Source organism: Strongylocentrotus purpuratus, unplaced genomic scaffold, assembly GCF_000002235.5.
Source record: "Strongylocentrotus purpuratus isolate Spur 01 unplaced genomic scaffold, Spur_5.0 spur5_scaffold_16, whole genome shotgun sequence".
NCBI classification, from domain to species: domain Eukaryota; kingdom Metazoa; phylum Echinodermata; class Echinoidea; order Camarodonta; family Strongylocentrotidae; genus Strongylocentrotus; species Strongylocentrotus purpuratus.
Window position 1 is genome coordinate 17,152,383 of NW_022145601.1, and position 16,386 is coordinate 17,168,768.

Here is a 16,386-nt window from a genome sequence, read left to right on the forward strand (position 1 = left end):
GCGAGAGAGAGATGGAAGAGAGATGGCAGAGAGAGAGAGAGAGAGATGGTAGAGAGAGAGAGAGAGAGATGGTAGAGAGAGAGGAAATATAGATCAGACATTAACATGTTCATTGGTCTTCTAAAAAACTAACAACTACAATAAATTTACAATAATCAATTTCAGAATAAACAGTATATAAAAATTGTATTAGTTCAGCTTGGATGTAACACTATTTGTGGAATGCAAGCCTACAGTTAAAAAGAAACGAAACTACTTTGAACAAAATATTAATAGTTGGAGAAAAAGTCCTATGAAACGTACACACTTATAATTCAGTTGGTGAAGCTGAAATTTGTCCGTTTTATAGCAGAAGATAGAGGTCGCACTTTGCAATAACCATAAATAAACATAAGAAACTTACAAATAACATGATACTATAAAAACTATACATGTATTAAAACGAAAGTGTGTGGGCAAATAACTGCGAATTAGGTACTGTTTTAAGATATTGAGAGAGAAAGGTGCCTAGCTGCTCCATGTTGCCAAGCATGATAACAATCTCCTTCTTGGCATAATACACAAGATTGATCAAAGATGGGTAACTTGTAGAAATGTTAAGTACAGCAAATTTAATAAAAATAAATTGAATTAAAAAACCCACAACAAAACAAAGGTGGAGGGTTTCTGAATGGAAGGGATACATCATACACAAGGAGGTTGATTTGAAAACTAGCATACACAGTACACACTACAGTGACTTCCAAGTTCCAGAGTCAATTTCAGGTCATATTCTTCACTTCAACCCAGAACCCTACATGCCCCCATACTATACCTATGTTGACCTAACCCTAACCCTAAACCCATTTGGTTAATAATGGGGCTATTCTGTTGGAAATAAAACTCGATCAAACCAAGTCTTGTGTACATGTACTCTTAATAAAAAACATGTGCATTCCTAAACTCCTATAGAGCACCAAGGTGTGCACGTCATATTTGCTCGTTGTCAAGGTTACTGGTTCTTAACAACAGAGCCTGCACATGAGGTTCACCAGGAAATCATTTAAGAAACGGGCTGGAGCAAGGCAAATTCAGTGTTTTGGGCTGTTGTGATCACGACACTACGTCACACTTAAATAAAGCCCAGAGCAAATGTCAGATATGTCCATAAGTTAGAACACCGCAAAATTCATTAAATGACATTAAATCAACTACAGATCTTGTTGAAAACCCGTTTACTCAAACACACACTGAAAATGGCCTGGCAGATTGATCTATAGGACGAATTGGGCAACTGTCCAACAATTTGATGAATACATGCATTTGTACAAGAAATTGAAACAAATCATTATTGTCCTTCTTTTTGTACAAAACCTATAGAGATACATGTGTTGTATAAGTATAGACTGCCAATAAGATTAATCATAAAAACATAATAGACAGGACCCTGTTTCACAAAGGCCCCCTTTTTTTTTAATCAGTAACAAGTTTCTTTAACAAATTTGCTCACAGCCGATCAAATGAAGCAATTTCAGTAGCTTATAATGGTTATTATAACTTATAACTGGTTACATGAAATGGTGCCCAGGGCCCCGTCTTACAAAGAGTTGATATCAATCGCAACTATGTATATAAGAGATGGGAGACTGCAAACTTGCCATTGATTGGAGGACTTGTGATTAATTTGGATCAATCGTAACTCTTTGTGAGACTGGGACCTGATCTGGCAAAACATGGCTGATTGGTCTATCCACCACTAAAAACTGCTTGCATGATCTTTGAATGTAGAAAATTACCTGTATGACTCTACCGCCGCAATGACATGTCTGGATACAAGTCATTTGGGTTTTTCAGGCATGAAATGACATCAAACACAGACGAGAGTCATTTTTTAATTTAAACAACATATGCTTTATGCTGAGTGAAATATTAGCCAATGTATGTATTTAAACTTGGTTAAATTCCTCTTTATTTGTAAGTTTTGTAACCTGTAATTTGTACAGGGCCACATTACTGAGAGGGTTACCCTGTTTAGATAAAAATGAATTAAAAACAATTTCTTTTCTTTTCTTAAAGAGATGATAAAACAAGAAACAAAGAAATTTAAAAAACAATATCACACACAAACGGTGTAAATTTGATTGAAACAACTAATGACATGTGCCGAGTCAAATATGAGCCATTTCAAAATATTTAAAAAAATCTCAAGAGACAATGACATAATAAACCCAAACAACAAGGAATCCCTTCTAAGATATAAATGCTTCTGGTATTAATCACATTACTGTTACAAGGTACAAAGTGACGATAATAACGAGTAGCTATGAGCGTTTGCTTCACAATTCCATGAGATAACCAGCTGGACACAAACAAGACAATATTGCAAGCATTGATTTACCCATAACAAGATTTTCTTTGGTTATCTAAGGCTCTAGGTGTGCATGTCCACACTGAAACAAAATATATTATATATGGATGAAAACTTTAAAACGTTGCTTCTGCACAACATACAATAGATTAATCTTGTCATCTTATAAGGTAGCTTAGCGAAATGAAGTGGCACGTAACACAAAATGCGTAATTGATGCAAATCCATCATTTTATGGTATACATGTAGAGGTAGAACCACATTGTCAGAATATAGAGCTGGTAAAAACATGAACTATCTTGATTACGCTTGATGGCCCGAATTCACAAAGGAGGTTCGTTGACAAACCTAGGTTTATGTGAGTCAAAACGCGTCATATGACGCACATAAACCTAGGTTTGTTGACAAATATCCTTTGTGAATTCGGGCCAATGTGTATTAAAATTTCATTCAGATAGGTAAAAAAAGAACCTTTAATTCACAAACATCATGAAATATTATGCATTTAGCGTTCCGAAAGCGCCTTTTCATGCCACTACGTTCTCTAAGCTATGTAATAAAACAACAAAAGGAGAGTGTATGCGGTGCAATGATTAACAGTCTTTAACTTGTGTTGCAAAATGTATTTGAGAATGTGGTGCAAACATGCAACACTAACAAAAGTTCAGTGAACTTATGTTTATTATAAATTGTTGGGAACGGTTGGAATGTGTCACAAATACTGGTCCGTAAATAAAGAAACTTTCACCATATGAAACTTCTGTGATTAGTAACTGACAGGGATTTTCACGGCAAGAAGCTTCAAGAATTGCACAACTCATTGTTGCGTCAGTTGTGATTCCATCACTTTGCTGCATGAAAGTTTCGGGAATCTCAACAACTTGCGAAATTCGCAACCATTTCATATGTGCGTAAGTTTCCAGTGATGAGGTATTGCCAAAGGAAAACTGATGACAAATAAAATTAGTTTAAGACCAAAGCCTCAAACTCCACAAAATAAATAGTAAGGCTGCACAAGTGATGGTACCTTATGTGCTGGGTACCTAGATATCTAGATATTAGAGCCACCACTGTAACTCTTTTAGAATAAAAACCGTATAAACCTTCATTTCTGAAGGGACCAAGGGATATGCCGTCTTTATTTTTTTTTTTTAATTGTTTAAAACATATTGGTTATTTTTCTGACTTGCACCAATCTTTCCTCATTTTGTCTAAGGTTCTATACAAATTCTAATACCACATTTCCAAGTATAAACGCATGAAAAATCATTACTTATACTCAAGACATCTTTAAAAACTCCATCAGGACGTTCAATTAAAGTTGATATACCTTAGTGTCAATTTGCATTACGCTTTGGTCATCCGCGGCAGTGAGTTGGTCAAAATAACCCGACCGCTTTTGGGGTAAATAAAACACATACATAACGTGTAATAATAAACAACCCAAGATCAATAATTTTTTTGTGAATAGCATAATGCTGTTGGGGTTTAAGATAAAGTTGAGTTCTGGTCATGCAATTACATTGTGAAATAAAGTTAGAGCAATTGGGAAAAGGATGATTATGAAGTACATGTACATCAGAATTTGTGTATACTGTGAGGTTTAGGAATCATCAAATTGATAAGAGATAGACTCGATCTTGCTGGAAGTCACGTGCACTGCACAGAGAAACGGGTTTATGGGACTACAAACATGTGTGGCATTGAAGCTTGGTCCAAACTTTCCTGCTAGTTCCTATCGTAATCTGAATATGAGAAAATTTGAAGAAGAATCCTATACAGGGGACATTTCTACTTTGCAAATTATTTTTCAACTTTACCAGAACCCAACTTTTTTTTTGAAATAGCAGTTGGAAGCACTTGACTCGCTGAGATACTAACGTATCAGGGGAGGAAAACTCAAAGACACTATCAGAAACAGGATATATCAAAACTTGTAACAAATTATCGGAATGAAATCCTGACGCCGAGGACACTGTTCACACTCGCGAGTGGGTCACCGTTTTGGAACCGATACTGACTTTGCAAAGAGGCCCATCATGGCTTTGTTCACATTGCCTCCATTTTTCCTGAGTTCCTCGAGGACTTGATCCCGCAGGTAGCCCATGTCGACGAGCTTCTTGACGTCCGCTTCGGGGAACATTCGAGAGGCGGCAGCGCTTGAGGATGAGGATGAAGACGGTGAGGGGGTGGAGCCCGATGGTGACCCTAAGATCCTGCCAGAGCCTGATGTTGAAGGTCCATCTAAAAAAAAAAACATTGAGATGAAAATTAATTAGGTGCTCACTGAATGTGAACATAATCGACCATACAATTTTGTTGGGATCACCCTTCTGGTATGTGTGTGTGAGTAGTGGGTTTTTACAGACGTGTATCAATCAGATATGATTATTTATGTCTGGGGACTGACCTTTAAATGTCACCATCCGAAAGACCTGACTCAGTTTTGAACCGGCGTCCTCGGCTGAATCAGTTTATAACTTCCATTGTTAGCTGGATTACAGGCACACGCCACAAAGCCCTGTTGATTTATCCCAGGGTAGTCATTAGAAATGCTAATTAACTGCACGCTTATTTCCCTATTCTGCTATTCTGACGACAGACACCTTGACATTTTTTAATTTTGGAGGAGCCGGATTAAAATGGTAAGATTTGCGATTTTTCTGTAGATACTCTGGCTAAATATGACATTTTGTAAGCAATCTCGAGAAAAGCTATGCTCATCACTTTACAGATATGCACACATATTACAATTAGATAAATTACATTACCAGTACATCTAGTAGATTACATGACTATGCAGATTTCAAAGCCACACTGCACTACTTATAGCTACTTGCTCCCTCTATATAACAAGCAATGCATAATCGATGAACATTGGTCCCCCATGATCCTCTTTTTCTTATGTTTATTGAGAGCTGATTTGATGAGATAACCACCTGTCAGTGACCTTGCAGAGTAGTCTAATCCCTCCTGTTCACTAGTATTGATGGGCTTTAATACATGTATTACACTGATGCTACAGTATGTACATTTAATTACTACGGTATGTCCATCACAATGAAGTGCATTATCCAAGTACAATACTTTGTAAATAGCTATGTGCACAAGTCTAAGGTACTTGTCCTGTACCTTATTAACATCACCAAAGGTTTTTGGTATTAGGTCAACAACTATCAACCAAATAACAAGGAAAATGACACCTGCAAAGCTATTATTTGTTTATTCTTCTTTCATTCTTATTATCATTCGGGACAGCAAATATCCAAATACCTTTGGATTATCTTATTAAATTTGTATTTATTGATTCAAACATAAAATAATATCAAATAAAACAATCACAGTGTATCAATTTAAAACAGTAAATAAAAGTATGGTTAGGAAGACCGAAAAGCAAAATGCTTGTAACATGGTATCCCAAAAGAAGAAAAAGTGAAAAACATTTAAAGATTTAAAATAATCAAACAAGACTACATACATTATCACACACACACACACATACCCTCACAGATAAACTCACACACACATGCCTAGGGCTTCAATTTAAAATATAAAATATAAAGGGTGGGGGGGGGGGGGGGGGGTCACATATACATTTTTTATCATATATATGAATATAACCATAACATTTCATTAGAGGGAGCCTAATAACATACCTGATTCTGCAGCTGATTTGGCTAGTGCCTCTGCTAGATGCCTGTCTTCTGCCTCTCTCATGTCCATAGGCACCCCTTGGCTGTTACGGTCTACTACCGGTATGTCGGCCTCGCTGAGGAATGGCGTCTCCGTCCCTGTGGTTCCTATGACCAGGCAGTTCCTCTTTAGGTCTATACAGCACTGTAGGAGGGAAGATGATCAAGTCAAATAATTATTTATGTAAAATAATAAAAAGCTGTTTTACAGCCAAGATCATGGGGGGGGGGGGGGGCCTTAGAAGCCCCCTCCCCCAGGCTTATAGGGTTAAGCACATGGTGTTGGGCCTACTTACCTGGATTTCCTTATCTTTCTATGCTCATTACTCAGCCACTATACATTTTCGACCAAAATTGTTTGGCACATGTCATTTATTTGTAATCTTGAACATTTAGTGTAAGTTTCGTTGGATTCTGTGAGAATTTATTTTCTTTATTTACCAGAACTCAAATTTATCTTTCACAGTGAAACTTTTGCTACAAAATGTGTTTTTACAGCCAAACCCTTATACTCTAAGAATGGTCCTTTGAAAGGTTACCTGATGTCTTTTGAGCATATCGAGACCCAGAAGCATGTCCATAGGTTGATCTTCCAGGATTGAGAACGATGATTGAAGGTGAATACCACCAATCTGAATCTGACCTGCACAAAGGTAACACAACAAATCACTCTGAAATATAGTTTGAAAACTTCTGCAAAGCTTGAACAACATTTCATCTAGTCTTTAAAGCCTGTCTTCACTACTTGTAGCTACTTGCGGCCTCTATATAGCAAGCAATGCCTAAGCGGTACCCGTTGATCCCCCATGATGTTCTTATGTTATTGAGAGCTGATTTGATGAGATAAATACCTGCCAGTGACCACTCAGGGAGGTGTTATCCCTCCTGGTCAAACTAGTGCAGACAGCCGTCATTGCTCTTATTCTTATCCATGACATTTCTGCCCTTTTAGAACCTAAACTTGCTATGAAGGTAATTTTAGACCCCAAAATGTCTGAAATTTAGCCAATACGATCATACCAATTCAGCTCCACTTTCAAAAAAATATAGTGACCGTTAATTAACTATTCAATTAAAAATAACAATACATGGACCGGCTTGTTGTGGTTAATATAACTAATGCGAAAATGCCAACAAAAAAAGCCAACATCGCCATTGGCTGAAATATGAAGCAAAAGGCGCTATTTCGTTTTTTCAACAGTTTTTCAAATTATCTAATATTTGTGGTGGTACACAAGTATTAGAAATCGTTATATTTATGGATATTTCAGCCGTCTCTGAACCGATTTTGATCATATAAAGATGATTTTGTCATTTAAATTGTATGTTCTTTCAAATTTGACACTCAGTTTTTCATTATCTCACACAAAAATTATTTTGTGTAGCGCCCTCTGCAACAGAACTCAACTATCCCTTTAATTGTACTTCACTCTATATAAAAGCTGAGTATTATTATTATTATTCATGAATGTGACAGGACTGGACATTTACCACCCCAAAACCATGTCATGATAAATCTTACCTAGATGTACCCTGCCGATGATCTTTTGTGTGCCGACGCCCTTGGCCACGCCCGCCCATCGTTTATCTACCAGTCTCATGATATTACACCTCTCAGCACAAGCCTGACTCATGATAGTCATCTGGGCTCCTGAAAAGAGTAAAGCAGGGATGCTAGTTAAAATTGATCAGAGGGCCAGAAAATCACCTAGAATGAGCTATTTTGTACACAAAAAACATAAACTATGACCTGAAAATAAGTCATCAGGATTTTGCCTGAAAACTGGCAGTAAAGACACATACTAAACATCGATTTTTCCATAGACTTTAAAAATACACAAACTAATGCAAAAAAATAAAAAATTTGAGATAAAGAAATTATAGTTCATTTATGAAGGCATGGAGCAGATCATGACGGAAGCAGTGCTTGGGGCTATAGAGCTAAAAAAAAAACTACCTAATCCCAATGTACAGAGCATTACACAACAACTGGGACCCGTTTCACAAAGCCTTTTTTCAATAACAAATGAAAGAAGAAAAAAAAATCAGTGACAAATCTATCGATAACCAATTAGAAGCAAGGATTTCACTAGCTTATTACCACAACTGTCGCTCGTCACTGATGACAAGTTTTGTGGAATGGGGCCCAGGGAGAGTAGTAGTTTGAGAAACGTAAATGTATGCCATAATATACTTCCATGGAATAGGTAGAGAGAGAGGGAGAGGGGGGCAAGAGAGATAGAAAGGGGATGAGAGGGGAGGAGGTAAGACACAGTGGGTACAAAGAGAATGAACGAAGAAGAGAGCAAGAGAGAGAGAGAGAGAGAGAGAGGGGGGGGGGGGGGGGGGGGAAAGGGGGGGGGGACAAGGGAAAGACAAAACGCAGAAGGAGTGACAGAGAGTGAACGAAATCAGCGTTTTCTTAAAAGACGTTATATTTCCTTACCTGAATCTACAAAGGCTTTGACCGGATGACCATTGACCGTACAATCAATATACAGCATGAGATGAAAGAAGCAGAGAGAGAGAGAGAGAGAGAGAGAGGGGAAGGGGGGGGACAAGGGAAAGACAAAACGCAGAAGGAGTGACAGAGAGTGAACAAAATCAGCCTTTTCTTAAAAGACGTTATATTTCCTTACCTGAATCTACAAAGGCTTTGACTGGATGATCATTGACCGTACAATCAATATACAGCATGAGATGAAAGAAGCAGAGAGAGAGAGAGAGAGAGGGGGGGGGGGGGAGGGGGGGGGGGGAAAAGGGAAAGACAAAACGCAGAAGGAGTGACAGAGAGTGAACAAAATCAGCCTTTTCTTAAAAGACGTTATATTTCCTTACCTGAATCTACAAAGGCTTTGACCGGATGACCATTGACCGTACAATCAATATACAGCATGAGATGAAAGATGCAGAGAGAGAGAGAGGGGGGAAGGGGGGGGGGGGACAAGGGAAAGACAAAACGCAGAAGGAGTGACAGAGAGTGAACAAAATCAGCCTATTCTTAAAAGACGTTATATTTCCTTACCTGAATCTACAAAGGCTTTGACCGGATGATCATTGACCGTACAATCAATATACAGCATGAGATGAAAGAAGCAGAGAGAGAGAGAGAGAGAGAGGGGGGGGGGGAGGGGGGGGGGAGGGGGGGGGGGGACAAGGGAAAGACAAAACGCAGAAGGAGTGACAGAGAGTGAACAAAATCAGCCTTTTCTTAAAAGACGTTATATTTCCTTACCTGAATCTACAAAGGCTTTGACCGGATGACCATTGACCGTACAATCAATATACAGCATGAGATGAAAGATGCAGAGAGAGAGAGAGGGGGGAAGGGGGGGGGGGGGACAAGGGAAAGACAAAACGCAGAAGGAGTGACAGAGAGTGAACAAAATCAGCCTTTTCTTAAAAGACGTTATATTTCCTTACCTGAATCTACAAAGGCTTTGACTGGATGATCATTGACCGTACAATCAATATACAGCATGAGATGAAAGAAGCAGAGAGAGAGAGAGAGAGAGGGGGGGGGGGAGGGGGGGGACAAGGGAAAGACAAAACGCAGAAGGAGTGACAGAGAGTGAACAAAATCAGCCTTTTCTTATAAGACGTTATATTTCCTTACCTGAATCTACAAAGGCTTTGACCGGATGACCATTGACCGTACAATCAATATACAGCATGAGATGAAAGATGCAGAGAGAGAGAGAGGGGGGAAGGGGGGGGGGGGACAAGGGAAAGACAAAACGCAGAAGGAGTGACAGAGAGTGAACAAAATCAGCCTATTCTTAAAAGACGTTATATTTCCTTACCTGAATCTACAAAGGCTTTGACCGGATGATCATTGACCGTACAATCAATATACAGCATGAGATGAAAGAAGCAGAGAGAGAGAGAGAGAGAGGGGGGGGGGGGGGGGGAGGGGGGGACAAGGGAAAGACAAAACGCAGAAGGAGTGACAGAGAGTGAACAAAATCAGCCTTTTCTTAAAAGACGTTATATTTCCTTACCTGAATCTACAAAGGCTTTGACCGGATGACCATTGACCGTACAATCAATATACAGCATGAGATGAAAGAAGCAGAGAGAGAGAGAGAGAGAGAGAGGGGAAGGGGGGGGGGGACAAGGGAAAGACAAAACGCAGAAGGAGTGACAGAGAGTGAACAAAATCAGCCTTTTCTTAAAAGATGTTGTATTTCCTTACCTGAATCTACAAAGGCTTTGACCGGATGACCATTGACCGTACAATCAATATACAGCATGAGATGAAAGAAGCAGAGAGAGAGAGAGAGAGAGAGGGGGGGGGGGGGGGGGGGGGGGGGAGGGGGGGGGGGGGGGACAAGGGAAAGACAAAACGCAGAAGGAGTGACAGAGAGTGAACAAAATCAGCCTTTTCTTAAAAGACGTTATATTTCCTTACCTGAATCTACAAAGGCTTTGACCGGATGACCATTGACCGTACAATCAATATACAGCATGAGATGAAAGATGCAGAGAGAGAGAGAGGGGGGAAGGGGGGGGGGGGGGGGGGACAAGGGAAAGACAAAACGCAGAAGGAGTGACAGAGAGTGAACAAAATCAGCCTTTTCTTAAAAGACGTTATATTTCCTTACCTGAATCTACAAAGGCTTTGACTGGATGATCATTGACCGTACAATCAATATACAGCATGAGATGAAAGAAGCAGAGAGAGAGAGAGAGAGAGGGGGGGGGGGGGAGGGGGGGGGGGGACAAGGGAAAGACAAAACGCAGAAGGAGTGACAGAGAGTGAACAAAATCAGCCTTTTCTTAAAAGACGTTATATTTCCTTACCTGAATCTACAAAGGCTTTGACCGGATGACCATTGACCGTACAATCAATATACAGCATGAGATGAAAGATGCAGAGAGAGAGAGAGGGGGGAAGGGGGGGGGGGACAAGGGAAAGACAAAACGCAGAAGGAGTGACAGAGAGTGAACAAAATCAGCCTATTCTTAAAAGACGTTATATTTCCTTACCTGAATCTACAAAGGCTTTGACCGGATGATCATTGACCGTACAATCAATATACAGCATGAGATGAAAGAAGCAGAGAGAGAGAGAGAGAGAGGGGGGGGGGGGGAGGGGGGGGGGGACAAGGGAAAGACAAAACGCAGAAGGAGTGACAGAGAGTGAACAAAATCAGCCTTTTCTTAAAAGACGTTATATTTCCTTACCTGAATCTACAAAGGCTTTGACCGGATGACCATTGACCGTACAATCAATATACAGCATGAGATGAAAGAAGCAGAGAGAGAGAGAGAGAGAGAGAGGGGAAGGGGGGGGGACAAGGGAAAGACAAAACGCAGAAGGAGTGACAGAGAGTGAACAAAATCAGCCTTTTCTTAAAAGATGTTGTATTTCCTTACCTGAATCTACAAAGGCTTTGACCGGATGACCATTGACCGTACAATCAATATACAGCATGAGATGAAAGAAGCAGAGAGAGAGAGAGAGAGAGGGGAAGGGGGGGGGGGGGGACAAGGGAAAGACAAAACGCAGAAAGGAGTAACAGAGAGTGAGCCTTTTCTTAAAGCTTATCTGCCATAGTTTACAGGAGGGATTACACCGGCCTGCAAGGTCACTGGACAGGTGGTTATCTCATCAACTCAGCTCTCAGTTAACATTAGAAAAAGAGGATCATGGGGGACCAATGGTCACCGATTAGGCATTGTTTGTTATATAGAGGGCGCAAGTAGCTACAAGTTGTGCAGTGGGCCTTTAAAAAAACAATACATTTCCTTACCTGAATCTACAAAGGCTTTGACAGGATGACCATTGACCGTACAATCAATATACAGCATGACAACCTGACCAAAGCTCTCTGGTGCATGCTCCATGGCAGTTTCCATGTTGGCTTCTACATTCTGCAATCTGACATGGTGCAAAAGAAAAATCACTGACATTTCATTGACTTTTCTGAAGTTCTGGCAATCATAATTGAGATTTTCACATAACTCAACAAACGTTACACCAGTCTTTAGGTACGGCTCTATAGGTATTGTGGTCTAGTGGATAGGTCACCTGACTGCAGATCTCAAGGTACGGGGTTCAAATCCCAGCCCGACACTAACGTCCTTTGGCAAGACATTAATCTACATTTGCCACCATCCATCCACGCGTTAAATGGGTACCCGGTAGGATGCAAAATTTAATGTAGTTTGCTCAGCATTGTGAGCATCTGTAAAATGACCCCTGGCTGGAATGCTCCCCAGTGAGTGGAGAAAAGTGCATACATTGTGTGCAGGCAAGCCTGAATCCGATGACCGGGCAATAATATATCTGTAAAGCACTTAGAGACATTGTTGGATGTATTAAGCGCTATATAAAAGTGGAATAGTATTATTATTATCTGGAATGAACTTTCAGAGTCTACACTGTTATGCATGAGCCCTTAATCATAAGAATTCTAAAATTGGGGGAGGGGGTGCATTACTGCACTGTCATCTGGATATGAGGTGAGAAATTCTGATTTTTAGAGGAAAAACAATCATTTTGCTTCAGATTAATAGATTTTCTACCAGCACAGTCAAAGCAAGCAGAGCTTGATGTTGTATAGATGAACACACATGAACAGCTAAGGAAAAAGGAATAATAACACCCATAATTTTCTTTCAAACAAAATCTTTCAGAAGTGCTAATGTTGCTTAAAGTCATGGCTCTCAGATACTTAAAGGCCCACTGCACTACTTGTAGCTACTTGCGCCCTCTATATAACAAACAATGCCTAATCGGTGACCATTGGTCCCCCATGATCCTCTTTTTCTTATGTTAACTGAGAGCTGAGTTGATGAGATAGCCACCTGTCCAGTGACCTTGCAGGGCGCTCTAATCCCTCCTGTAAACTATGGCAGATTTAAAGCTTTAAAGCCCCTGTGCAATAGTTTGGCATGGAGGGATTAGACCTCCCTGCAAGATCACTGACAGGCGGTTATCTCATCAAATCAGCTCTCAATTAACATAAGAAAAAGAAGATCATGGGGGATCAACAGGCACCGATTAGGCATTGTTTGCTATATAGAGGGCGCAAGTAGCTATAAGTAGTGCAGTGGGGCTTTAAGTTGATACCTTATAGCTTCTGCTATCTTGGTTTGTGCATTGAGATCAAAGGGGTCTGCATTCAGCAGCAGAATACGCTGTCTCTCCCGCTCTGCTCTCTCTTTACGCTGTCCACCTAGCACCTCGGTAAATTTTTCTGCAGGAAAAAAAAAAGGGGGACATTAACATACGTCAGGAAACTTCTGGTGAATGTGATTACTGATTCAGAAATCTATACGATAATGCATTGAAAGGGATTGACTTGGTAAGCAAATGAAAAAAAGGGCATATATTCAAATATAAATGCCAAGGAAATACAGGAGTCAGTATCATATTTACAATAGAAAATTCATACAATGTAAATGATTATTTCTAAGCTAGCACCTCCTCAATATTCAATATACAATAAATATTGAATTGTTGAATACATTTCTTTTAGGTTTGATAAAAAAGTGAATAAACGACAAAAGGCTAAAGGAAAACAACAATTCATTATGAGCATTCTGAATTTTGAACTTTATTTGATATTTTGTGCTTTATTCTGACATTTGAAATAGTATGTTTTCTCACATTTGCGCTTTAAAGCCCCTCTGCACTAGTTTGGCATGAAGGGATTAGACCACCCTGACGTAGTTGTCATGCAGTAGACTGTAGAGGGCGGTAATGCAGCAGAGAGAGGAAAAAAGCGCGGGCCTGAGATCATGTGATATTTACGTGCCTATTACGTGATTTTTTTTTCTCTCTGCGAGCTGCCGCATTCTCTGCATGACAACTACGTCTCATTTCAAAATGATGGCTAGCTGAACTCGATATCGAGTACGCAGCTCATGAAATATCATTATTTCTGTAAGATATTATGAATATCTATACTATTATTTGTCAAAGCAAATAATTATTTTACGGTAATTTTGTTGAATTGGAGTCCCTTAAAGTCTTACGTGATGTTTTTAATTGGTTTAATGCTTATTGTTGCGATCAGGTCGGATGACGGTGTAGGGATGTAAACATGCATATCAAGCTTGACTCGTAACTTCTGCTTGCCGTTAATTTATACACGCATTTTTAGAACGAACGAAAGGCACTTTGATGTTATTTCAAGAGCTTTAATTTATTTCCTTCATCAAACTATCAAGAGTAAACCATTATGTTGTGGATATATTTTGACAATTAAATTAATGCCTTTAGTATTACGATTTAATTGCAATAGTCTTTTCAGTCTTGTGTGTGGCACTTTCTTGCTCTGTCTTCAGTGGGTCATAGATCTATTTCCACTTCCGTTTCTGAACGCACTCGATCGGTACCTCGAAGCGTGATTCCTTTCTTGCAGCCTCAATTTTAGAGCGATTAAAAACACCTACCGTCAACTGAAACAATATCCATTTATTTCTAAAGCATATTTATTTGATTATATTGAAATATAAGTTTGTGAATTGCATATTTTTAGTTCTATATTTCAAAATATCAGTGTGAAATTTAATTTTGAAAAACCCGAAACCCGAAAAACAAAAACCGGGTTTCAGCTCGACGGTCGGGGCCCAGGCGGGGACCCGTTTCGACTCAGGCCTACTGTATAGAGGGCGCAGTAGCTATAAGTAGTGCAGTGGGGCTTTAAATAATACAAGAATATATATTGTTCCTTTATTCATCCCTTGCTCTACCAATAAAACTGTTCAGATTCAGCAAAAGCAACCCTGTTTAACTTACGTAGATTGCCTTCATCCAGGGCTTCTGCTAGCGGTGGGTTCCTCTCTTTCAGGATAGCCCTCTCGGCTGGGTTGGACTTCAGCATCTCCATCAGTCTAGCTGGGTCCTCCTCGATGGCTCCGCCTCCAGGTCTTTGAACCGCTCCACTGGATGGCCCCGCCCCAGTCGGCGCAGGCGCTGCGGAGGGTCTTGGTATTCTGATGTTGCTAAAGTCTGGCAGTTGGCCTGTTGAGGAAGTGAACACAAATGAACAAATTGATCTTTAAGGGAACAATCAAATTTATGTTTCTCCAGAGCAAAAAATAGAACAGAGCTCAAGGCTCAAAAAGGGTACATGTACATAAAAATTGTCACAAGGAAATCACCTTTTTTTTAATAGTTTATTCAAGAAGAACCCTTCACAATAACAAAACCACTCTCTACAAACAAAGGCATCAACTTCAAAAAATTCAATTCAAAATCATTTTATTCTTGAACATCAAATAAAACATCAGATTGTACAAATAGTATACACATGAAAATAAGAAGCCTCCAGAAACAAAAGGCGATCTGGCGGTCTTGCTCTTACCAGGTGCTTGCGGATTCTGTGGGGGCATCATCATCCTTGGTTGGAGCAGGAGGACATCACCGTCAGCAACACCGTACCCGCTCAAGGTCTTCTTCATATCCAACATGGGCCTTCCGTTGTAGAGAATGACGCACTGACTCGACGAGAGCTCTGCCTCCATCTCCACCAAGACCTTGAAGTTCTCGAGCTCGATCTCCGGACTCACCTCAAGACTGATGAGGGCGCCCTCCAAATTAGCCACGCTCACCTTCATTTTGTTGTTGTTGTTGTGGTGTTACAGTCCCGTTGTGACTAGCATGCAGTGTCTGTGTTTTGTAAGAAAAAACAAGTTAGAAACGCTGTAGATCTAGGCCTAAATTTAAAATTTCAATTTGTTGTTCAAACTTTCAAAAGACAAAGACTGCTTCGTGTTGTTGAGGGAAGGTCTTTTCTCTTCTTTTTCTTTTGTCCAGTTGTTCTTGTTTAAAGACAGATGAATTTATTTTCTTCCTGTTTTCTTTTCCCCCATTTAAAAAAAAACTCTTCTTCTTTTTCTTCATTCATGTCTCATGAATCATCATCATGACATGATCATTAGATAAAATTATGTTCTTCTCTATCTTGTTCTCCTTCTCCCCTTTTCCTTTTCTTTTTCTTTTCCCACTTCTTCTTCTTTTCCGCTAAAAAACGAGAAAGCCAAAACATATAGGTTTTTCTTTTCACTCAAACTGATAGGCTTTCCATGCAATAATATAGCATTTCCACATTCAGCGGCATATCAGCGCTCGGCCTCGGCTCAGCTCAGCTCCGACCAGGCCAAGCTAGTGTAGTCTCGCATTCATTCTCGCATTCATTCAGCTGATTCACGCACGATCGGAATGAATCACTTCACCTCATCATCAGTCACAATAAATTCATGAGCGAAATCGGAGCCTAGCAATTAAATGTCATGAAAGTGAAAATAATAATGGAACTTTGGGTATACTCACAACTTAGGATAACTTTTCTGAATCAATTCTGAAGTCTAACTGTTATTTTAATACTAATA

General features: G+C 39.8%; 1 protein-coding gene across 1 annotated transcript; it reads right to left on the reverse strand.

Annotated features, from left to right (window-relative positions):
• Positions 1-655: 655 nt before the first annotated feature.
• On the reverse strand, positions 656-15,676 carry LOC115918683 (protein DDI1 homolog 2-like). Its single transcript, XM_030986941.1, has 8 exons — positions 15,360-15,676; positions 14,792-15,016; positions 13,118-13,244; positions 11,796-11,923; positions 7,562-7,690; positions 6,579-6,682; positions 6,004-6,184; positions 656-4,591 (listed from the first exon to the last, which is right to left on the reverse strand). The coding sequence occupies exons 1-8, from the start codon at positions 15,610-15,612 to the stop codon at positions 4,344-4,346; spliced, it is 1,395 nt and encodes a 464-aa protein (XP_030842801.1). The 5' UTR covers positions 15,613-15,676; the 3' UTR covers positions 656-4,343.
• Between the last annotated feature and the right edge of the window lie 710 nt (positions 15,677-16,386).

Bases quoted from the DNA above. Each gene is read 5' to 3' on its own strand.
- LOC115918683 (XM_030986941.1), bottom strand. From the start codon at position 15,612: ATGAAGGTGAGCGTGGCTAATTTGGAGGGCGCCCTCATCAGTCTTGAG. The intron at 15,017-15,359 runs GTAAGAGCAAGA...CTTCCTCAACAG, and splicing joins ACAGAATCCGCAAGCACCTG to GCCAACTGCCAGACTTTAGC. The intron at 7,691-11,795 runs GTAAGGAAATGT...TACTCTTTTCAG, and splicing joins CAAAGCCTTTGTAGATTCAG to GAGCCCAGATGACTATCATG.